This window comes from Vanessa tameamea, chromosome 12 (assembly GCF_037043105.1).
Source record: "Vanessa tameamea isolate UH-Manoa-2023 chromosome 12, ilVanTame1 primary haplotype, whole genome shotgun sequence".
NCBI classification, from domain to species: Eukaryota; Metazoa; Arthropoda; class Insecta; order Lepidoptera; family Nymphalidae; genus Vanessa; species Vanessa tameamea.
The window spans coordinates 5,350,291-5,375,867 of NC_087320.1; the positions used below are offsets into that span (position 1 = coordinate 5,350,291).

The window sequence follows — 25,577 nt, forward strand, 5'->3', positions numbered from 1 at the left end:
TGTATAGTTTACTCAGCTTAATCCAGCAATCGTTTATTGTTCGGATTATGCATATTTGACAGCGAACAGTCTAGAGCTGGATCGCTAGTCAGTTATTCGCCTTTTGTTTTATTTTATTGTACCATTATTCTGTGCCGGCTATAAAGGCTAGCTAGACAGTTTGTCTGCTTGTTCCCGGTTTCCTCGGCCTTGTTTATCTGGCTGGGGTAGTTAGCGCGGAGTGGCGGCTCGCACCCCGCGGCAGTGCTTCCGCAGGCCGCCTAGCGATGGCACGCGCGTTTGGCTCCGTAGTCGATCTTTCACGCGTTCGCGAACTACATAGGTGAACTTACGACTACTCTCATATTTTCACGAAGTCGATTTTTTCTATGTCTAAAAATGACTCTTTTTATACATTTATATTGTGTGGTATGGATAATGTTATTGACAGTCTACTGCAGTACGACAGGTGAGTGGAGAATGCAATTAGCATTTTTATTGAGTTGATGGCAACTTGTGAAAAAGTTTTTATTGATTGGAAAATTTGTATCATTATCTTATTTCATTGTTTAAAAATTTAATTTTCTTTTACCGAATTATTGTAATTTTTAGTAGGATATGAAGGACCTGTTTTTATAGTATTACCATTTTTCAATGGACTTTTTTTAAATTAGTTTTTGAGAGTAATCAATAGATATATAATAGAAAAGGAAAATAAACGCTCAAATATCAACAGAAACTTCAGAAATATTGTTTTCAGTTATTTTATTCTGTGTTTTAGTTAACTCGGCTATTTTTATAATACTATTAAATTTACTCTCAATCATATTGGTCTAAATAATAACCAAAAGATGACGATTCCACTCCGAATCGGAAAAATCCTCAAAAGTAAGATTTATTCAGAGGGTTCGAGATAAGAAGCTCTTGTATTTCTTAAACATAATTCAGTTAACAAGGGGAAGAATCACAAACAAAACAGACGGGGGTCGATCTGTGAGTCATCCGCGGATATCCGCTGGCTTCTCGGTAGAGACAGTTATGGATGTATTCCATTACTGCAATAAATAAAATAAAGCTTAGTAATACCATGTTGCGCGTTGTTATGACGTAAGTCAGAAATGTGTATTGTTGATTTATATGGTAATAATATATTTTTAGAGTGTAATATAAAATAAGGTAAATGATACAATTTATGTTTTCTTCTTCTAATCTGAAATTAAATATACTCAAGTTATTTTAGTTATTTAGTAAGTACAAATGTACTTAAGTTTATCATTTTTGTAGTTGATTAAATCTTCTTTCATTTTAAAAATATTTCTAAGTCTACAAATTGCATTCTTATTTTTATTTCATATCAATAATGAGACGTTCACTTTAGATGGTAGGTTAAAATAATCGTTAATCGAAAGCATCACATTGGTCTTACGATTGCTTCGTAGAATACTATTGTCTATCAAAAGAAATAGATCACTAACCATTAACCGAGCCATTTAGACGTTTACTAATCTTCTATCTTTTATCTAATCAAATCTTTATCTTTTATCGTCTTCGGGCTAAAAAGATAATATTCTACTAAAGCATATTATATACATATGTTTTGCGATTATAATTGATTTAAAACTAGAAGTCGCGTCAATGTTTCATATCTTTTGTGACGCAAAATAAAAATTCACCAAAGACAACAACAATCTTTCGATATGTTTATTTTCTCAAAGTAGAAAGAACAACAGTTCTGTATGAACAAGCTATATACTTTTAGTTTATCTTTTGATTCCGGATTTAATTGAACTGATAAATCAATTTAGTTCGGAGTCAATTGAGAGAAAATTAATCACATTCTGAGCTTATACGTATAGCCATAAAATAATAGATTTGCTTAAATCACGTGCAGAATTGCTTAGAATTCATCTTTGTGGTAGAAACACACTTTGGTTTGGCCGGTATGTGTGAGATAAAATTACAATAATTAAGGCTCATACGTATTTATCGATTTGGATGGGAGAGGCATGGTGGCATGAGCTTCAAACGTTTTTCTTGATAGGAGTGGAGACCTTTGCTAAGCAATGATACTTTGACTAACTGTTAAGCATATCAATAGTGAATTGTTTTATAATCTAAGTCTAATAATTGGGTATAAAATAAATTGCTTTATATAGTTTTTCAATATATAAAATTATCTTGAAATTTCCCTGTACTTAAACTATCCTGCAGTATACTTTATCAATAATTACACGAGACCTTTGAATGGGCTTTCGCGTGGAGTATTCATTGATAAAGCAACATGAGTTCCCAATTTTTTATATTTGACAAAGTTAAAAAATTACAGTTTTTCGAATTAACTTTTAGAAGCGATACAACTATTAAGTTGGCTCCGGGCGCTTACGTCAATAACTGTATAAATTCGCATTAAAATTTTCCTAGAATTTAGCGTGAAGTTTTTCGCACCACACTTGCAATTGTTCGTTTAATTTAAGCGATCAAATAGCATGGGCACGAATTATTAGCTTCTTTCTTAACAGTGACATACAATATACATATACTTTGTATCCTATAACTATGCCAATATAAACAGAACGTTACTGATTTCGTGGACCGTAGTACGAGTATTGATGCGTTTGTGTTGACGCTAGATTCTCGTCCTACAAACCCTTGACACGGGCACAAACACCTACTCGCGCAGAGCTGGCGTGACAAGATGCATGAAACGTGAAAACGACGGCATTCGTGTTTCCGCATGTTAAAGGCACGAGTGTGGAGCCAGCATTACGTCATTATTAATTAAACTGATTTGATCGACGATCATTATAACCAAAATAGTTAAAATTTAATTATTTTGACATTATATATCTTTTAAGGTTTACTTGTTGGCTACTGAATACTAAATATACAGCATAGTACAGAACCGGTTTTCATTTTTTGATAAAATATCTTTATAATTTATATATAAAATTAATTTATAACTTTTTAAGTTAAAAAATATTATTTACATAAAAAAGCAGAACTAAATCAAATCTAAACTTACAATAATTTTGTAAGTTAACAGGTATTTTAACGTTTAAATTAATTTACGTACAAAATCCACGTAACTTTATTTATTAAAATGTCATTAAATAACATTACTTTCATAGGCTTCGATTAAAATTAATTAACCATTCAGACTCTTATAAAATCATACGGAGCTTCGAATTCTTCAATATGAGTGTCTGATAGGTAAATATTTTTATGCATATTGTTAGATGAAATTCGCCACATGAAAGAAATTTATAGCATTAAACACGAGTAAAAGATTCTTGCGTAATCCTAAAATCCAATAATATTTTTTACAGATATAAGATTTTAATTTGAATATACATATAATATGTATATATTGTATAAAGCTGTAATTTTGACTTATATTGGTTATTGAACCTGTGATATGTTAGATATCTTGTATACAGAAGTCTCGAAGATGTTAAATTTTATGTATCTACACCGTGTCTAGTGTATCGTTGTCACTATAGTTTACACCAGCAACTTATAACTGGCATATGTATAAATACGTAGACGTAACAGCGTTGTTGATCTTCTTATAATAAACGTACCTACTTAAATTAGTAAATCTGTTTAAATAAAATAAAAATTGTTGTTGAAAGATTTAATACTATAATTTTTTTTTATTAAACAGTTACAGTCAAGTCAATAGTTTAGGTGATTAATTGAATTAATTGTTAGTGTCTACGCAATGCGTCACTGACAATTTATGTGCATCAATACGTACAAATATTCTTTCGCCATTGAACATATTAAACCAGATAGAATGGATAACAGTTGAAAATACCTATTTAATATGTCCAGTGACACATATAAAATCGCTGCTATCTCCTGATCCACTTATGTATGTAATTTAAATATGTAACGAAAACTTTAACGACACAGAATACAATAGTATCTATAGTTTAACGCGAATGAATCGTGTCTGTTTCGTTGCTAAACAAATCCGTGTGAATAAGCACTTCATCATAGCTACTTTATGAAAGCAAAATACTCTCAAAGAGACCATAACTCGCGCTCTCGTGCCAGATATCTATTTATTGAATGATTCATTATTTAAATGTCCAACTTAAATAGGTCGTTTATTACATTAGCTATTCATAAAATTTCATTGTAAATTCGATTTGATTCGATATACTTTTCAATATGATAAACTTATATTATAAGATTTCATTTAAAAACTTTGAAATAAATATGCCTAATTTGGATAACGCATTTACATTGTAAGGAATAGTTTAAATTTTACAATGCCCATCGAATGGTCCATTAGCGAATCCACATATATATTTGAAATATAAAAATAAAAGCCATTTTCTAGAGAATTTAATAGGTACTTGTTGATGTTTTTTCGAATTCTATTTCTCCTAAAAAAGCAACGATCGTTTCTAAGAAATATAAAGTAAGCAATATTATTATAAGCATTCGATAACATTGGTTGATTAAATTATATAGTTGTTCTTCGATATAACCGTGTCTCCGTGGAATAAAAAAAATGTATAGCTTATGTTCAATGAGTTGAATATTTAACAAATCTATATAGATTTTTTGTTTCATATTACAACTACGTCTCATTACAATTTATTTGTTATAAATGGCGTTAATCTCTACAAAGTATAAAAATGCCTCCCGCCGTCTGTACGCTTAGATCTTTTAAACTACGAAACGGAATTTAATGCGATTTTCATCAATAAACAGAATGATTCAAAAGGAGGGTTTGTAGGTATAAAAGATACCTGTTTATACTTATTCTGTACTTTAGTGCGCACTAGCTCTTCATTAAACTATTCCATTAGTTCTGAAATACAGTAATTGAAATATTAGGAATATATCAATTGTTTCCAACCGTTTTTTGAGTGAAAAGCTTGCTAGGTGCTAATAAAACAAAAATATCTACTAAATATATTTTAACTTCATCGAGCCGATAAACACTCAGAATTCAAATATTTGCGTTTCATTTTTTGCAGAAATTGAAATTTCATCTATTTCTATGAAGTTTTTAAAGATGTTGTAACTTTCAAACAAGTAAAAAATTGTTATCGAAGTATTAAACTTCGTACTACATATTATTTCCTACATTGTAAGCCAATTAAATATGAGTATTATTATTTTTTTGAGACAAATCCCAAATGTACGTTTCTCGCTTACGTTCAGCATATTCATAGACGAGCTACAGAGTGTAAAATTTGGAATTCGGCACAGCTTTTGGCCTATAACCGACCGGAAAAGTGAGAAAATTTGAAGTCGCTCATCTTAATGGAGTCTTTGCATAGCTCGACCGAGGAGTTCGCCTAATCGACCCGTTTAAGGTGCCAGTTCAACAAGACGACTAAATGTATACTTGATACTTACTAACATTTCAGAGATAAGACAAGAAAGCAAGAAATCGTTATGTCACTAAATATTAGGTTAAATTTTCGTTGCTCCTAAAAAAAAGATATTCAATGGTTTCTGACTTCATTTCTATTTTCAATTCATCATTCAATCGAATAGAAGCTACAATAATATCTAACTTCTATGGAGTTATTGTAAGAGGAATACTAACTGATTATGAATTTCAGTTTAGAAATATGCAATATTACTCGTCAAAGTTGGTTCAATTGTACTCAAGTATTGAATACTGTATTTATGTACAATGTTACTCTAATTACTGTTTTGGGGTGACACTTGCTACTAATTGTAAGATACAGTAGATGTATTCTGTAACAAGAAACTTAATATTCAGCGCAGAAAACGAGCGTGAAATGTCAGAATATGATATGTGACATTTACTACAATAATTATAAAATGAATAAGACACACGTGTCAAAATGGTGCATCAGCGTAAGTCGGTTGTCGACATTTTACGAGTGAGATTCGAAATGATTTTTCACAGAATCGCACGGCAGGTTTACCTAGAATGCGATGGTAAATAAAACAAAAAGTTTATTTCTTAACCTTCCATCTATACTATGGATATATTCAGATGGAGAACCCATTTACAATTATCCTAATTCCCTTGCCACATACAAAATATATATCCCTTACTACAGATTATCTTGTCAATAAAATAATAATAATAAAATAAAAACGCTAATGTCATTACATACAGTATAACTAAAGAGTTATTTAATTCTAATCAGGTCTGATGGTGATTTATTCTACCCACACTACTAACTCCTATTTAAAGAACATTGAGTCATTTTATCTTCTTTTTAGGCAGTTTTTTTATATTAAAAGAAAACACAATTGTTTTTCATCCAATTCTACTCGGATGGGTTGAATCATGTGCTTATTATACTATTACGCGTCGAATAAAATTAGTTTGCAGTCGATATCGTCTTTTGTTCTCAAGATATGCGAGGCAAAAGAAACATGATCATACATACGTAATTAAGTATACGAGCACAGTGAGACTAGCAATGACAAGTGACTTTTATGTGGCATTATAATGAATACCGTGTATCACCTTTATTATTAAATAAAAAAAAAACTCTTATCTTGGATACATACATACATACCTATTTATTAAGACACTACAAAATGACTGAATTATTAATATATTTTATTTTATGTGATTTTAAAGTAGAAATGAGAAAAAGCTAATATATGGACAGATCTGTGCAATCTTACAAGAAGAGATCATATGCGTTTATATGGTAAAAGAACACATACAAATATATATTGTTAGATATTCATTAAATGAAAGAGACCATATACGTGAACGCGATTCAAATATCACAATACAAATGGTTAAATATAATCTGTAATTATTGTTTGATAAATGTTCAAATAGCAAGCTTATTCGACAGATGTCAAGGTATAGAATTCTAATAATGCCTCAGGATGAAATAGGCGTTGTTTTTTTTAAAAAAAAATCTCAGTAGTAGCTCGAAGTTCGTATATCCAGTGTTAAAATTTCGTTTATGGGCAGTACGTAAAGCAGTTGCTTTTGTGTAATATCTTTCTGGTCGTATCAGTATATGAGAGTGAATAGATATTATACTGAGTTTATGCACACACTCGGGTCATTGATAAGGGCTCTCCTTTCATTCAGAAGATATTAAATACTATATGTATACTGATCGAAAATAAAAAGCAACACTTAAGAATATAGCTATCTTTATACAGGAATTAGGCATTTTTCCTTAATACATAAATCCTGGGTAACTACACTTTGTAACCGCCTATTATATATATTATTTTTTTACTTTTGTCAAACATACACTTTAATATAAAAATATATTATAATTCAGAATTTTATATTATAATATAATAATAAAATCTTTAACGTTATTAGTTATATGAAATAAGTAATAGAGGCAATTCACTTGCCGTGGTGAAGACTGACGAAGGCTGTTCACTTAGGAATATTATTTTCCAAATGTGTGGTCAAAGAAAATGCAAATGTTTCAAACCCGCAATTCACATATGAACTAAACCGCAAATAACCAAGATATGTCATAATATTTGCTTATTCACAAAACAATGAACGTAAGAGCGGCCCAATGCTACGTAGGAACCAAGTGTGGACAGTTGACGCAAATATTTACCATACTTAACTCCTTTGATCTGTAGCGCTATTATGTAAGTACGAACTGAAAACTTAACATGAAGCACTATTGCGATATGTCAAAAGGTACTGTGCGACTGTAACTATTAAAACATTTAAAAGATACACGTATCAAAAAAATGTATCATTGTGAGTTCGTTGTCAACATTTCATGAACGAATGCTTACGAGTTTTACAGAATAGCACTACTCTAATTATAACCAATAGATATTAACCATATATGTACAATTGTAACAAACATAACCAAGAAGGTTTTCTATGTTTTTTTATGCTCAGACCAATACTGCAAATAGGCGAATATTTGGGCTAATATTTTAGAAGCCGCTAGATATAAGGTCACAGAACTCGAGTTTTTTTAGACGAGGTAATTTAATCCAGAGGTCGGTTTGCCATCCATTATGAGAGTGAGTATATTGAGAGTACAGGTGTACTTGCGCTTAGATTTGTGCACACTAATACGTCCTTCGTAGGTGGTTGTTCTCCCGTGAGATGGGCAGCTGTGACAGAAATCGGTCAGTACGACATGATTATTACATTTAAAATAAAAATGAAATATAATGAAATATTTATACAAGAAACTTATACATATCGTCTGGAATTTATTTCTCCTTTATGTTGTCTTTGTTACGTACGTAGATTATATTTTGCATTTATCTTGGTTTCACGTAAATTGTGTATTACTTTTTGAATACCTAATATATAATAATAATATAAAAGTATCTTAAACTTAAACAGAATAAATGTTTAAATCATCTCCAAAAGATAAACAATACGGACTTTCCTGAAACGATTAACATTTCGCTGAAAGTTGTGAAAAGTTTCGTTATAATAGTTTTGGTAGCGTTTTAATTATTTTTCGTCTTAAGGTCTCGGTGCTGAGTTTTAACAAGATTTTGGATGAAGTCTCCGCTAATGTTATTATGAGATCTATAAATTAGAGTTTCTTTTAAAACGAGAAAAACGTAGATTTTATTGTATAATGCTTGTTGACTTCCAGGCAGGAGACATAACATACATATATAATTGTATTTAACTAACATGACTATATTTTTAGATGTTGAAAAAAAGTAACTACTGAGTTTCTTGCCGGTTCTTCTTGGTAGAATCTACATTCTGAACGGGTGGTAGCTTTACTTTAAATAGTTTGTTAAATGACGATTCAAAAGTGCTTGTAAAAGCCTACTTGAATAAAGTATATTTTGATTTTGTTTTTTTTTTTAATTACGATCTCAATTTGAAATACAATTTTTTTATGTCTAGCAGAAAGTAAAAAGATATATATATATAAGTTACGGCAAAAAACTCGCTTTGTTGATCTTTTAACAAATCAGATTTACAATGAGATTAGTATCAACAATTACTGTTACTCGGTCAGTCCTTCGATATGGCTTGATGGATATCATCAAAACATGCAGATTTCCTCGAATTCTTTCACCGTCGAATACGAGATGAAAACACGAGAAAATAAACATAAATGAAGCCCATAAAAATTCGATTATACTGCCCGGGGTTGATCTCGCATCTTTAGTTGGGATTCGCGTGCCCTAATCATAAGTGATTTCGGTGCTACATTTTCATACATTCAAAAAAATTAAATAGGATTTGACTTCACTTATATCTTATATCTTACACTTTGATGAATGAATTTTAAGTATAAAATAATAGGGTTACTTCTTGACACTCATTTAAGAACCTGTTGACTAACAGCAATAAATCTAGCAAAGTAAATAACAACCCATAATTTTCCTATTATTAAACAAAGGCCGCCTTTGTTAAGGTGATGGATTTTGGAGCTTAATCTGACCCGTCGCTTCATCACGTGTCAGCAATGAATAATTAATGTATAAATTTAAAATCTGGGTAAAATAATTCATTAAATATATAAAATACTACACGTGGATAGCGTTAAAGTACTTGTCGGTACTTGGTAAAGGTAATCTATCCTAAGGTGGAACCAAGTTCTAAGTATTCGTAGAGAAATCAACAGCGTTAATTTTACTCTTCTTGAAATCCTATTAATTACGAGGAAATTATTTAGAAGAATTCAAGAGATATAAAAAGAAATTATATTGTACTAAATAACTACTTAATAAATATGCTCATAATATAGTAACTATTCGCATTTATTGAAAGGTCTTTAAGATTAGTTTTAATATCAATAATTGATTTGACATCTGATCTTCAGACTATTCATCGGCTTTATATTATAATTTAATTTGACCTCTAAACATTACCACAAAAGATAACAAATCAGTTTCACAGTTATAGTGAAGTCAAAATATGGACTGGATACTTTATATACTTAATAAACATATTTTTAATATATCCGTCTTCACTATATGAATTTTATTAGACGCTTAAAATAGTTAACAATTCCATGAAAATATATACACAATTATTTCGTCAGTTATAATTAACATTGGTGAACTATATGTCAATAATACGATTTAAAAAAAAAAAAGTATGGTTATATGTATAATTTAGTAGTTACACATATGTACATGCAGATGTATTCATTTCAAAACATGATTATGTAATCAATTAAGAATATACACTTTTACAACTAAATGTCAGTGTGAACATTGTCATGAAATCTAATTATTATTATTATAGATATAACGGTTATTTTCAAACAGATTATGCATTAACATTAAAAACTTACAACACGTCATAAATCACTCACAAGCTATAAAACAAAAAGTAAGAGCATCTATGCCATAACATCTGAGATGTGTTTAAATATGAAATGTAAAGTTGTACTGCATCTAGGGATCAGCGAGTGTCAATTATTCATCTGTGCCGATAATGGAACAACCCTGTCATCAGAAGTGTGGCTGTCAACGCTATATGTAATGGTACCTATATGTGAGCTCCTCAACAAAAACCAATCCTAGCTAATGTGCCAATGAGATCGAAAGGCCAATTACGGATTAATTTAAAACCGGCGTAATGGTCGTCAATTAACTTGTCCGCTTATAGTTTGCGTTGTAATAAAGTATTAATTACCAGAACAATTTTGTAAATTAATGTATTGTAATTTGTTACTCTCGTTTCAATATTTGTTCCTAGGTGCCTACAAACTTATGGGAGTTTATGTATTATTAATTTAATAATTCGTTTCAAGAATGAAATATTAATAACGGAATATCGAACACATAATTGGTAGTTAATATCTAGTATGCTTCTATGTCATTATATATGTATAATGATCATAAAGAAATAGGTATGGCCAAAATGTGGAACACAAATTAAAATATTTTAAGTATTAATTTAGGATAAATCGATAGCAATCACAAAATTATTTATAAAAATAATAGTTGTGTACAACTACCTTTATTAATACTATTAGATGAACCTGCAGTTTTAATATTAGTATAGCTTTTTCATGAATAAATCTTAAACGTAAGTAAGCCTACTCGGGTCCATTAAATCATCAGAGTAGTAATAGTTATTGTACTACTATTTATTATTTTAAGCACCACATAACATCTTAATTCTTAGATTCTATATTTGGCATCCGACGCACTGATATATGCTTCATCGGATGTGAACATATGCCGTTTTGAATACAGTAAATCTACTAAACTTTATAACGATGTATAAGCAATACATAACGGCAGGCGAAGATTGCGGTTTGAGGTCCGTGCAGTTAATATTTACTTTTAAATATATTTCGATATTATTTTATATTCCATTAGGAAAAGTAAAAACTGTCACATATGTATAATAAATACGAAATACCACGAACAAATAAGGCTAACTCTATTAAATGATATTTTTTTATTCAACTTGAAATGTATATATCATGTTATTATATTATAAATTCTAAAAATATATTTTATATTACATATATAATCTAATGTACGAAAAAAAATAATCGTTTACTTTTGAAAAAAAAAATCGAACAATCTTAATAAATAAATAAAATCTTTATAAAAAGAAACCATATTAAAATGGACTCCTATATTCGATCTTTTGAATCATCTCTATAAAGAAATTGGTATCGTTATATTTTCTTAACAAATAACTCTTATTTTATACAAACTTTTTCACTAGGGTCAGGTGAGGTCACTATTAGACGATCCGTATGTACTTACAACTATAAAACATTGATCAATAAATATTTTATTAGATTAAACTTAACAACAACTTAATATTTAATAAGTAATACAACATTTAAGTACTACCTTATTCCCGTCCTTTGCCGGGTGGATTGCATATTCTTAAAAATTGTTACCAATACGTCATCAATCACTATAGCGAAGAGACAAATGGATCGATGGATATAAAGATAACATGTTCAACCAATTTTACAATCTTAATGTAATTCTCCTTGTTTTATTTCAGCACGATATATTCGAAACGTTCTATGTTCTGTAATACAAACATATAAAAACATTAAATCGTTAACACTCGTTGCAATTATACGACATGACGTATAAAACTTTCGTATTCCCCTGAGTCGCTACACTGACGTTTTAATATCTTCACTATCCATCATATCCATAAATTTAATGGTGTCGATAACAATGTTACTTAACGACTGATTTTTAATTCTATTTTTATGATACTTCATACAATACTGCCATATAGGAGACTTATTAATCTGATACATCGTTTAATCTAGAATTTATTAATGTTTAATACTTTTGACTGGCGTTTAAAGCGTCGAATAAATAAAAAAAATATATATTAATAAAATTAGCTAAACATCAATCTGTGGTTAAAATACGTCGATAATTATCTATCTTTTATATATATATACATGTATAAATAAGATTTCGAGTAATAAATGGTAAATGATGCTTGAAAATATCGTGGAGTTAATATTCATTGATTTAATACATGCTATATACTAAATAAAATTATATTTAATTAAAACATCATTATATCTTGATAGAATATAAATACCTTTAGTATATCATAATATTATAACATGCCGACGATTCGATTAGTGCTTTCGAAGAAAATATACTTGAACTTTAATTTGAAAAAAGTATTTAATTTGAACAAAGCATAGCGTGATTTCTTTTAATGACATTAATAAATGAATTTATTAAAGAATATGTAAGATAACCGCATGCACTAATATAAAAAAGAAAAATAACAAGTATGAATTTCCTGTACTGCGGTCGGTAGCCGTAATTAAACAGTGAAAACTTTTAACGACGCAGTAAACTTTTACGTGTGTTATTGTACTCGAATAACAGTTGATACCGCTAAGTGGATGATATTTTAATATGATAATGATCCATTTATTCTTTGAAGAAGTAGACGTTTATCAAAGTGGAGTCATTATATCGTTTCGAAACTTCGTTTTCATAATGATTATCACATTACAAAAAGTTTAAATACACTTTATGTAACTTCAATTTTATATTCCTATTCAAATTAAATAATTTCGGCAATCAATGAGGTTTATTTACTGCATGTGACACAACTAAGTCACATGAAGTCGCTTTTAGCAATTTTCTTTTGAGTTTATCGCTTTTTATCTATGTACAAAGGTAAAGTAGTAAGTAGACTTTCCATCATATAAGAAATACGAAGTAATTGTTACTTTACTTGAATACATTTCTTGATTACTCAAATTTATATATATATATATATATATATATATATATATATATATTTGTTACATTCCAATTAACGATGAAATTTACATTTTTGGTGTAAGTAAATTGATGGAGAGGAAATATTTATTTATAAGAAACTATTATGAAACTATATTTAATGAAACAAAAAAAAACATCAAAATCGCTTAGCATACCTCGATATCCACTAAAAAATATAAGACCGATTTGATAAAGTCGTTATTTTCGAGTCGGCTAAATCGGCTATGCTTTTTTTTATCGTTTTTTAATAATAAGAGAAAATCTATGAACGATAAATTAATTGTAACATCAGAAAACTCACAAGTACGATTTTAATTTGAATTTATGAATTCAAATCGTACACAAGCAACAAGTACGCTCTTTAATATATTATACCGCAAAAAAACTTTGAATTTAAATATATTTCTATGCGAAAAAATAGGTTTTTATTTTTAATTCTTTTACAGGTCAGGGATTGCCCAACGGACTGAATGTAGTATCCGTGGCTCCTATAGAGGTTCCCAATGGTAAGTGATCTTCGCGATTTTTTTGACTCTCGTAATTTATTTAGCTTAAGTATATTAAAAAGAAAAACGAGAATATTTAACACTACATGATTATTTTCAATTAATTTCATGACGGACAAAGATTATATCGATATCAGTATCGTTGTTTTGTTGGCTATTGTTATAAGTGGCAGACCCCAAAATACCATCGTAATAGTATGCAACCCTGCCAAGGAAAGCATTCAAAGCCGCTGTTCCTGCACCTGAAATATTTCCAGTCACGTCAGATATGCGGAATTATGAAAATGAAGAAATAGAAGAGCACTTGTGTTTGCGCACACACTTGTGCACTAAATAATATGACCATATGGTCATATTATTTTCATATTTTTTAGCCATTTGGCTAGTCTCCCTTGAGAATTGCTACCTAGGCTGAAATCGGTATGCAGGACATTATCGTCGTTTTAATAGAAAATCTGCATAATATGACCAAATAAATATTTAAGCAACAGAAAATCCAATTCCTAACTCCCTAACGTGTATTGTGGCTACTTATTACCAAACCTTTGACCTTAGTACATTCGTTATTGAACAAATGTTTTTTCCCACATTAATTATTTCAATGAGTACTTATTGCGATAATACAGCTGGTCGCCGCCTCAGCCAATTTATTATTTAACTAGCAAATGCCCACGACCTACTTCCTTTTTAATCTTTTTACGAAGAACTATAAACGTATTTGTGCTCCCTTTTGAGATAAACTGCACGTTTGTGAAAAAAGCGCTTAAAATCCTTTCGGCAATTTTGCGTGACGTCGTTAAAACTGCACTAGAAATGTTCTAAAAATAATTGTTCTCGCGTTCGTAAGCAGAAGTAGAAAAGCAAAAAAAAAAAAAAATTACGTATAAAGACACAAAAAATGCTTTTCTTTTGTTACAAGTTGTTTAAGATTTCTTACGTCAGATTTTTAAAATGTATTTAAAAATTTAATATTACATTGAGTAACTAATTTACAATTCTTCTTTTTAATAGCTTTAAGGAAAATAGTAATATAGGTACTGCGTTTATATTTATATATTTGTTTATATTTATATGTTAAATACATTAATGTAACATTAAATAATAAAATAAATATCGTAAATAAATGTGAAATTAGTAAATAACTTAAATATAAAATTATTCTGTAGTGCAGCTTCGCGCGGTTTCACCCCCATTAAACGTTACTGCTTCGACCCGTGGATGCATTATGTTATTTTTATTTAGTCTATAACAATTTCCAGTGAATGGTTTGTACTTGATAGGATATCAACTCAATACTAGTAAATCCTTAGATTAACAAACATTTCTTAAAAACAAACAAATATTCGTTTATAGAGTTTTGATAATATATTCTCTGTATAAAAGAGATTTAAAGAACTCGGTTCTTGGTTCGGGTCGTGCTTTCCACGAAATTTATTAGGTAAGCATAAATCAAAATCCAATCTTCTTATAGGATTTAATTGAATGAAAGCTAACGCAGGTTCGAAATTACATATTTAGTAGAATGAAGTCAGGATAACATAGACACTTAAAAATGCTATATCCCGTATGGAAATTAACGATACTGAAGTCCACGCTTTTATCATCGATATATTCATATTATATTGTGTAATAAACGAAACATATGGATGGTTTAATGTTAAAAAATATCTGCGGAGTATTATTCCAGAAAGAAATATCTTGCCCCATAAAGAATGGATTGTTTTTGCAGAGCCGGTAACATGGTGTTATCATTACAATGATTTACGCTGTTTCTATTAAAATGATCTTTGTTATGAATAAACATAATATTGTTTTAAAAATAATGTGACGTTATTAACCTTACATCGTTTCAAATATACCGAAGGGAGTCTAGAGTTCCAATATAATACATTTATCCATATTATATTATATTCGTTGTAAAAAGTACAAGCTAATCGCCCCGGCTTCGCAAGCGGGCAATGCTAATACTCATTGTACTACAGAATGTCTTATAACGTTCACAATTTTTTTGTTATTAGACAATACAAACAGCTGTGTCTCTGTATTTGAAATCTTTTTTTTTTACATAAAATTCAATTTCAATTTTATTAACATAATATAGATCATTTCTGGCCATTGTCAAATATCTTTTGCCAAAACCTCCAGACAACAAATATGCATAATGTATTTTATTATATAGTAGAGCAACATTTCCGAAATAATTAGAAAGGTTCTGCCTATTTTTGCCTTGCCAAAATCAAAATGAAAATATACATACATAATATTTAATCAAGTACTTTTGAATCGTCGTTTTAAAGAAATATAGTAAACGTATCACCGGTATCGCCGGTTTGGAACGTGGGTTCTACCGAGAAGAACAGGCAAGAAATTCTAACCTTTAACCTGTTTGATAAAGTTGAGAAAGTTTTTCTTCAATTCGATATCATGTCATGGTGGGTCAAGATTTTCAGCTGTAATTAATATTAAAATTAAGTACCGAAATTAATCGGTCGTACCAAACTCATGCAATATTTCTCTTCTTTATCCATCGGCTTCGACAACCTTCAGTAAGATTAGAGATAAACAGAAACAACCGTTTACAGTGCGCCAACCTTGTGTAGTTTGTTATAATTTACGGGATCGATTGCAAGGTATATTCCGAAATTCCTAAACAAGCCGAATACATGTAATCAATTTAATCAATTATGTACCGATAATCATATGGTACTACAGATGTGAATGGGTTACTCGTATATGTTAAAGCTAAATCAATACCAGATTATGTAGTCCAATAAACGAAGGGAAGTGAAGCAAAGGCTATGCTTAATGAGTAGTTCTGGCCATTAACAAATAGTAACATCAAAAGCAAGCGGCCTAACATGAGCAAAATTCCTAATCAAAATTACTACAGTCAATTCATATGCATACAATTAAGGACACGTTTATCATGTAATTCCTAGCCGAAAAAAAACAATTAGACCAATATATACAAATAATATCAGAAGATTTAGCGTATTTCGGAGAATGTTTTAGAAGTACAATTGTATAAATAGCTGCGCTCTGTAGTTTTATTCGCTATAATATTGACGTGTCAAGAGTCAGGAGTCAATTTTATGTTTTTTTTATTCTATAATCGTTATAATTGTGAAATTGTGAAACTGTATATATTAAAGATAGGCAAGAAAAAAACATACCAAAGTGACCAATTGCATTATATATATTCTACAATTTCGTTACAATTTTTTTTCTATGTGTCTGATTATAAAATTTCGAGAAGAATCTAACATAACTTTTTTTTTGTTGTGTGTGCATACAGAAATGTTAATAAATATTTTAAGATTATTTTACAATAATTATTATATAATAATATACCTCAACATATTTACTCACACACTAACAGGAGTCATTACATTCAAGTGTCTATTAGTACACGTACGACATGTAACATAATAGACGCCCGGACTTAGAGTGACTGCGATGAACTTACAGTGCACTGTACCGCACTCATACACATACACTCCAAAGTATAATATTTTATAATCTAAATTAAAACAAAACATCGAACACTTTTTCTAGTCAATCAAGACTTGATAGTATTTCTTGTCAAATATTTATCAATTTAAATGAAATTGTACACGATTGATATTAATAACATTTATTGTTTATCTGTATAACATTTTTAAATAAACAAATATAAATTAAAATCTATGGCTCAATCCTTTATAAACGGCCTGCAATTATTATTTACAATTATTATAATAATCGTTATAAAGTTTAGTTTAAGAGATACACCTCGAATTATACGTGGTTGTTCTTAACTTAAATAAGGGTTACTATCCCTTTACATAGCTGACATTATACTTTAGTTTAATATTGAATGTCACGAAAAAATCTAAATGTTGGACCTCTTTATACCATCATTTTTTAGATATTCAAAGCACGTACCAATGTTTTACCTATAGGCCCTCTCTAATGGTGCTCTCTTATCAGCTGCAAAAGTGTCTACCGAAAAGCGTGGGATAATAGTTCAATAAATACTAAAAGATATCAACTTGGAATATGAATATGTGCAACGGAAATAGCGGAATATATTTATTTTTTTATGGATTAGAAATTCAGTGAATTCATATAAAAAGTAACAGCCTGTATATTGTAGCATTTCTGTCCAAAGGCTTCTACTCTTGAGGAGAATGTTTAACGCAGAAGAATATGTTGTTCTAATGTGAATTGGTGGATGGATAGATAGATGGATTAGTTTTTATATATTGAGAATCTTACTAGTACTTAATGTTTTTGGTCTTATATTTTCTGTTCTGACAGTGTAAGAAAATAGCACTTTTTTATGATTACTAAAACAAATAAAAAATAATATTTTTTTTAATAATAAATTAATTAATTAATTCGGTTTTCAACATATCACAAGTGAGCTCTAAACGAGTGCGAACATGCTATGCTATTATAGCACAGCTTATATTTACGTATATAGATATAGAAATATTAATTTTAGACTTGGTTTTATCTTCTGAAAAGACTATTTGAAAGTGCCTGCTAAAATAAAGCTTTTTAAAAAAAAAAGCATTTCGAAAATAATCTATCCAAAATTCCTTAATAACAGTTTTGGCATACGAAATAATTAAAAAAATAATGCAACGTCACAATTCTTTCACTTGTAAAACATGTTCTAGAACAAATAAAACTAAAAAGTCTACATTATCGTCACTGCTGATAATTATTTTCTCTGTCGAACTGTTCTATCATTATTTTTTCTCTCTTCAGTCTTCTTCTTTCATTTGTTTTTACATTTTTACCCTGTGTTCTGACTCTGAAGTATTTTTTATTTATCCAACAATATTATTTTCTTAATGTTTCATTTGTATACAGTGTATTGTCAGTATTTGATTGCTATGTTTGAAGCTTTTAATTTTTTAACTTACTTTAAGTAACGATTCTAAACCGTGGTTTATCATATACATATTATAGCCTTCATACCGGTACTACCATTTTTGCTGTAGCCGATAAATTTACCAATCTACCCGAGTAATTTTTAACAATGGCCTCCTAGACCTATTTATAAATTCTTCCATAAATATATATTTTTAATTGTATTCATTTTTGTCACTGCAAAATCATGAAGAATACATTTTTTTTTATTTGTTGTGTTAAAAAATATTTTGACAATAGAACTATAGGTTTTAAGATAATTGCGATGATGTATGATATCTTACACCGAATAAGAACATAATGAGCAATGCCTGAGTGATACTTTTTGGATATATAACTTTTTTATTTATTTAAAATGAGTAGGGAGACCAGCAAAGAGCCAACTGATACTTAAAGATATTTTTTTTATATTAATAAAATTAAAAAAACCTATAAAAATATGAAAAACTGCATAGACACAAAATTAATATTTTTACTTAAAAGCATCAAAATATCAAAACGTACTGAGGCTTTTTTCTCTGTATTTTGTCTGTTTATAGAATAGTATAAAAAAATACGCGAACTAAGGCGGCTGATATATAATATTTTTTTATATCTTACCACAATATCAATATTAATATAAGACTAGACGACCTTGTCAGTGTTATTGATCAAACTAAGGTGCGTTAGAAAGTAGGACAATTTGGTTGAAATAAGAAGCTACTTTCTGAAGGAATTGCGTTGAGATTATTATTTCAGTTGATCTACTTGAAATTTAATAAAGTTCTTTATAAGAAATAAAATGAAAAGTTGAATAAAATAAAAATATTCTAATCTCGTTATAAGACGTTTTCATATTGATATTATTACATTATAAGCCAAAATACAGCAAATTAACGTAATGCACTTTCATTTTGTAATTTTAACTCTTCGTGTTTTATTATTAAATAGTCATCATTTTTAAGCCAGTATATTTTTTTAAAAGGATCGTGCTCAATTTATTTTCTTTATTTTATTAAGGTTCGCTTATGAATCATTGTTTGAAGTTGCATTTGTAAAATTTTGATATTATAACTTTATTATTATTATTTTTAACCAATCAATATAAATAAAATCCGTCCCAACAAAATCAACAGTAACAAACACAATTTAAAAAACGAAATAAAATAAAACAAACTACAGAACATCCCAAGCCGAGAACATCTTTGTGTTCGTCCGTTAAACCGACAGCAGTCGTTTCAAGCATTCACAGGAACTAAAGAACAGAATAATGAGAACTAACGGCACGTAAACGATTCATTGCAAATATATTCATACTTTTTATCATAAGCACGGAAAATTTTATACCTTTACTGCTTTCTGGAATCCATAATCAAATAAGTTACGATTCGTTAAGCACGTAGATGAAAAACTACATATATATACTCATCCCAAATTATATAAATGTATGGTACAGTAATACAGGATGTTAAAGCATATAAAACTTACAGACTGATTTAAACTCCTATACAAATGAGAGGTATTAAATTATATAAAGTGATTCTATAAAATTAATTAAGGACTTTTTCCGCATCTTAGCCATTAATTTATATTACTGATCGGTAATTTTCTGTGATACTTTGTTATAATATAAAACTCAGCTCTTGAATAAATGCAAGATGCACGTAACTTTAAGGATATCACATAATATATAAATTAAGATTATACAGAATATTAGACTTCCTAAGTAGATTAATAGTTTTTACATGTTACAACATACGATATTAACAGCCTGTAAATTTCCCACTACTGGGCTAAGGCCTCGTCTCCTTTTTAGGAGAAGGTTTGATGCACCACCACGCTCCAATGCTGTTGGTGGAAACACATGTTGCAGAATTTCGTTGGAATTAGACACAAGCAGGTTTCCTCAAGATTCGGTGGTGCTTGCCTGGGTTTGAACCCGTAATCATCGGTTAAGATGCACGCGCTCTAACCACTGGGCCATCTCGGTTTACATTTTAGACAATCATATATTTCGAAATAATTCCTATCCTAATATCTAATTTAAATTTTGAATACAACCTTCTTCTATTTATATAATAAAAGGGTCTTTGAAAATAGAGATTTGGTTACGGATAATATACCATTTATCCATAAATAAGAAAAAAATACTTGAGACTTATTTATATAAAAGAAAAACAACCGTTTTTAGCTTTCGAAAACCTATATCAAAATTTTATTTATAATATTAAATATTAAAAAGTAATCCCGTAGTAATATTTTTTTTGTGTTTGTTCTATTCTCGAACTAAGTTTCACGAACGTTAATTACCTGAATCAGTAAATTCAATCGTATCGGTTTCGAAGCTCCACATAGTTTTCAGAGACGCTATGATTGTTTATTTTAAGCCTAGTTTCTGTGGTAAAGACTAAAATTATAAATTTATCTACGTTTTTAATACTCCCTCGATGACGTAATGTACCTGAAATTCGTACATTTCCCTTTTTTACAATATTTGTTTACCGCAAATTCATTGAAATAATTTTAATTATAGGGAATTCTGATTTATTTTTTATAACTTAACTCATACTATTTATTATGATTCCTAACGTTTTACTACAATTACACCATTGCGGTCGTTGCTACTACCTGAGTACTTAGTATGCTGTGATCGTAATAAAAGTTTAACTAAAATAAAATTTGCTTAGAGAATTAAAAATTGAGACACAAACAAAAAATTAAATAAAAATTTTTTTAAATGATTAAAATGTATGTAATAAGTTCATCTATATTCATAAAAAAGTATGTATAAAAGCTTAAGATGTGACGATTAAAAACCGATATGATGTTGTGTTTCAGTATAATAAATCAAAAGTGCCAGCTTGATTATAGGAAATAACGTAAAAATCTTTCGCTTTGAAATGAAACGAAACTTATATATATGAGCAAATTATAAATATTATATTAACAATCAGACTTGATATTAAAACAAAAGACTATGAAAAACGCAAGCACATAATATGCTTCTTTAATTAACATGAAGTACATCATTATTAAAAGTACTTAGTAAAGATATTTTTAATGAAATATTCGCTGACCAAAAAAGCTGTAACTAGATTGGCCAAATGCAAATGTAAAGTTTTTCCAATCACGTTCTATCAGTATTGACGTCACTCGATAAAATGAACAATATTCCAATTTTGTTGTAGGTACTCTATTATTTCGAGATATATTATCTTTGGAATATGCTTACTACGACGAAATAGAAGGATTTAGCGTACAATTTAACCTTTTTCTATACGTAGAAAAGAATGATATAACAACGAAACGCTATTTGTCCTAGCGCGCTGGGCATAAATCACGCGCCCCTCGGTAGCGACAGACACGGCGGCACCCATCGTCATGTTCCTAAACCTGTGAACACGACTAGAGCGGACGCGACTCCAATTCTAAATCGAAGTCTCCTTTCCTTTTTTATTAATATCATTCGTTATTTATACTGTTAAAATATTGTTATACTCCTGAAATAGTTCTATTTATTTTGTGTTTATTGCTTGCTTAAGACCTGTTTTGGTTCACAAAAAAATAAAGTAAAATCTCAGTCTCTCATATTGCCGGTTTTAATGGTTAGTGTTAGTCTTGAGGATACCTAAGATACCATACGTCCCATGGTCTCTTCGAACTTTTTAATGATTCAATGCTGTAAGGAAAAAAATGTATAACATTGACCGTAAAATAATATAAGAATCTAAACAAAAATATAAGAGTGCCTTTCAACTTCTATTTCTAACTTGAGTTTGAAGGCCTCAATTTTTTTCCCCGTTCGAAAACTCCTCTTGACTCGAACGTCACTAAGCTATCATTTGTTTCTACATTTATTTTATCATATTCATTAAATTCACGTTCAAATCTTTGCTGAAAATAATGTATTTTAAATTTTAATTACACATATTATCGTTAAATGTAAATGAAAATTACGATTACGAATAAATACATTTCATGAAAATATAAACCGTTGGAAGCAAAATGTAGCGATAGATTTTATTTTTCTTTATATCTAGTTAAATTTATATCCATAATCATTTGCTATAAAATTTCTAAAGTGGCACTACATTCGCGCCCCTTCGATTAGCATAAATAACAGCTGATACTGAAAAGCTGTAGCTATTTTATTCTGCAAGATATTTTACGAGTATGCATGTTATATTGATCTTTAGACTCTTTATACACAATATTATAATAAATAATTCATTTCAGAATCTATGTACCCGAGATTCGCTGAGCCAATCCCCAACGTCACAGTAACAGTTGGCAGGGATGCTTTACTGGCTTGCGTCGTCGATAACTTAAGAGGATTTAAGGTATTTTAATATTTAAAACATGATTAAAGTTCGTTCTTGTATTATTTTAGATAGTTATTGTTTTTAAATCAGTTTATTTTCGTTGATGTATAGTGATTAATAAACTTAGCTCTAAAACCACGAGCAACAATTTCAATATATCTATTTAGAGCTTCAAATTAATGTGAAAGCAATTAATATACGAGGTTTCTGTAGTAAGATAACGTATCGCATCAATACCTTTATTTGAAAATTTCCTATCACAGTAATATATCAAATATGTTAAAAGAAAAACGATACATACAAACATGATTACACGGATCCCGGAAACAAGGCCGGGGATGGTAATTAAAAATATACTGGGTTTTTCGTCGAGACAAATTGGTAGTGCTTACACTCCCAAGAAGTTAGGCCTGAATTATTTTCGGTCGTGAAGGATTAGCTGTCCCGACGGATTATGAGATTAGGGGAATAGATAGTGCACCTGTGCTTGCACACATACTTGTGCACTGTATGTCCAGTTCAAGCTAATCTACCAGAACATCATCATCGTCATTGTATAAAAGTTGCTATTCAAAAGTATAGAATGTCTGAATCATGAATAGCATTAAGTCCGTTGTTTGACTAACGAATCCATGTTTGTTCAAAGGGATAAGCATTCATTTCATTTTACATAATTCTATATCTAACGTTTAGTAAATGGTAGAATGATGGAATGATGGATTTTAAGCTACGAATCCCATGTTCATTAGACTTCACGAGATCAATTCATTTGATATTAAATGATTTTATACTTAATATTTGTATTTTGTTTATAAATTATAATTAGTAGTCTTAAACATTGCCTCTATATTATCCAAATAAGCGTTGATGTTTAATGACGATGCAAAATTGCTTGTAAAAACCTACTTGAATATAATATATTTTGATTATTGATTTTGTGTTATATTTGAATTTGACGATAACTTAATCTGTGTCTTTCTTGTCGCTATACGACGACTTCATAACGTATTGCGGCTGCATAAATATTATGTACCAGCTTCACACAAATGCAATAAGGGTCTACATACAACTTTAAGATTGAAGAACTAACATAAAAATAAAAATTATAATTTTTTTCGGCTAGGAAAGTTAAAATTCTTAGCTTTTCTCTACTATAATATGCATGCATTATACATTTACACTTTTTTCTTGAACGGTTTAAAAGATCTTAGCGAACAGATAGCGGGAAGTGATTATGTTTTTTACTATGTAGAAATTATCTGAAATATTTTTATAAGATTTTTTTTTAATTTTTTATTCCTATTTAATTATTTTTTAATTATTCTATACCTACCTTATGAAAAAGCTAATAATTTTACAATATTTTATTGTTATTAGGTGGCATGGGTTCGAATGGATACTCAAACAATTCTGAGCATCCATCACAATATAATAACCCAGAATCCACGCATCAGTCTGTCGTACAACGACCACCGCTCGTGGTATCTACACATCAAGAACGTACAGGAGGTAGATCGCGGCTGGTACATGTGTCAAGTCAACACCGATCCTATGCGCTCAAGGAAAGGCTACCTACAAGTCGTTGGTATGTAGACTATTGTGTTTTAATATTTATTCATTAATTTTAATTTATTATTTAATAAATTTATATATATAGCTCCCATTTTCATTGAGGACTAATAAATACTTTCATTGATTTATTTTAAAAAATCAAATAAAGAGTAGTTTATACATATATTAAGCCTTATAAAATAACACTACACGTATTTTTGTATAAATAATATCAAAACATTCATATATTTAAACATATTTTGATGCAGATTATTTAATTTATTACCAAATACTGAATATTTTTTTAATGAAAAAGCAAAAACCCAGACTTTTTTCTATTCCAATTAAGTAAGATTCATTTTAATGTCAAAAGAACAATGAACCTTGTAAGAAATGAAACCTAGACTCGGTCTTTCTTACAAACTTGAATATAATCGCTGAAATTGCTGTCGCAGTATATATTATGTACTCGTATTACTTAAAAAGTGATTACCAAAAATGTTTCTGACGCTCAATTTTAATTTCTTAATGATACATCGTAAGTATATGTACTGAGTAATTAAGAAAAAACCGAATACTATGAGTATAACGCAATAAATAAACATAAGTAACAAGTAATTCAATATGAAAGTTATATTATGAAATATTAGTGGTAGCGACCCAGAAATATGAGCGAGTAATTACTTATCGACGTCTACAGTGCCGCCATCGATCATCGACAATATGACATCCACGGACATGGTTGTGAGGGAAGGTACGGACGTAACCTTGGTGTGTCAAGCTTCGGGCTACCCCGAACCGTATGTTATGTGGAGGCGAGAGGACGGACAGGATTTTAACTATAATGGTGATTCTGGTGAGGCCCTTACCTTGTATTAGTATACATTTTTGATCACATTTAATACACGGATGCAATTTATTATAAAAGAAAATTTTAAGCAGTTTTTATTAGTTTATATCTGAATCTAATATCAATTGTATTGAAATGTAAATATATTAAGAAATATAAATTAAAATATCTCTACGGCTTATAGATTAAATATTGAGTAATTTTAACTGCCCAGGTCCAACGTTTATTGTTATTCGATCCGTTTCGTTTATTAGTTTTTACTAAAGTGTAATAGAT

The 25,577-nt window shown here is 29.5% G+C and overlaps 1 protein-coding gene across 3 annotated transcripts in view; it reads left to right on the forward strand.

Annotated features, from left to right (window-relative positions):
* The first annotated feature begins 226 nt into the window (after positions 1-226).
* Positions 227-25,577, forward strand: part of LOC113393010 (lachesin-like) — a 29,814-nt gene continuing 4,463 nt past the window's right edge. For 2 of the 3 annotated variants that reach the window (XM_026629699.2, XM_026629700.2), the window contains exons 1-5: positions 228-448; positions 13,620-13,679; positions 22,815-22,918; positions 24,278-24,485; positions 25,152-25,307. In XM_026629699.2, coding sequence (XP_026485484.1) covers positions 379-448; positions 13,620-13,679; positions 22,815-22,918; positions 24,278-24,485; positions 25,152-25,307 — 598 coding nt within the window. In that variant the 5' untranslated portion in view covers positions 228-378. Of the gene's footprint in view, positions 449-13,619; positions 13,680-22,814; positions 22,919-24,277; positions 24,486-25,151; positions 25,308-25,577 lie in introns of all 3 variants that reach the window. The other variant, XM_064216363.1, reaches the window with a different exon arrangement.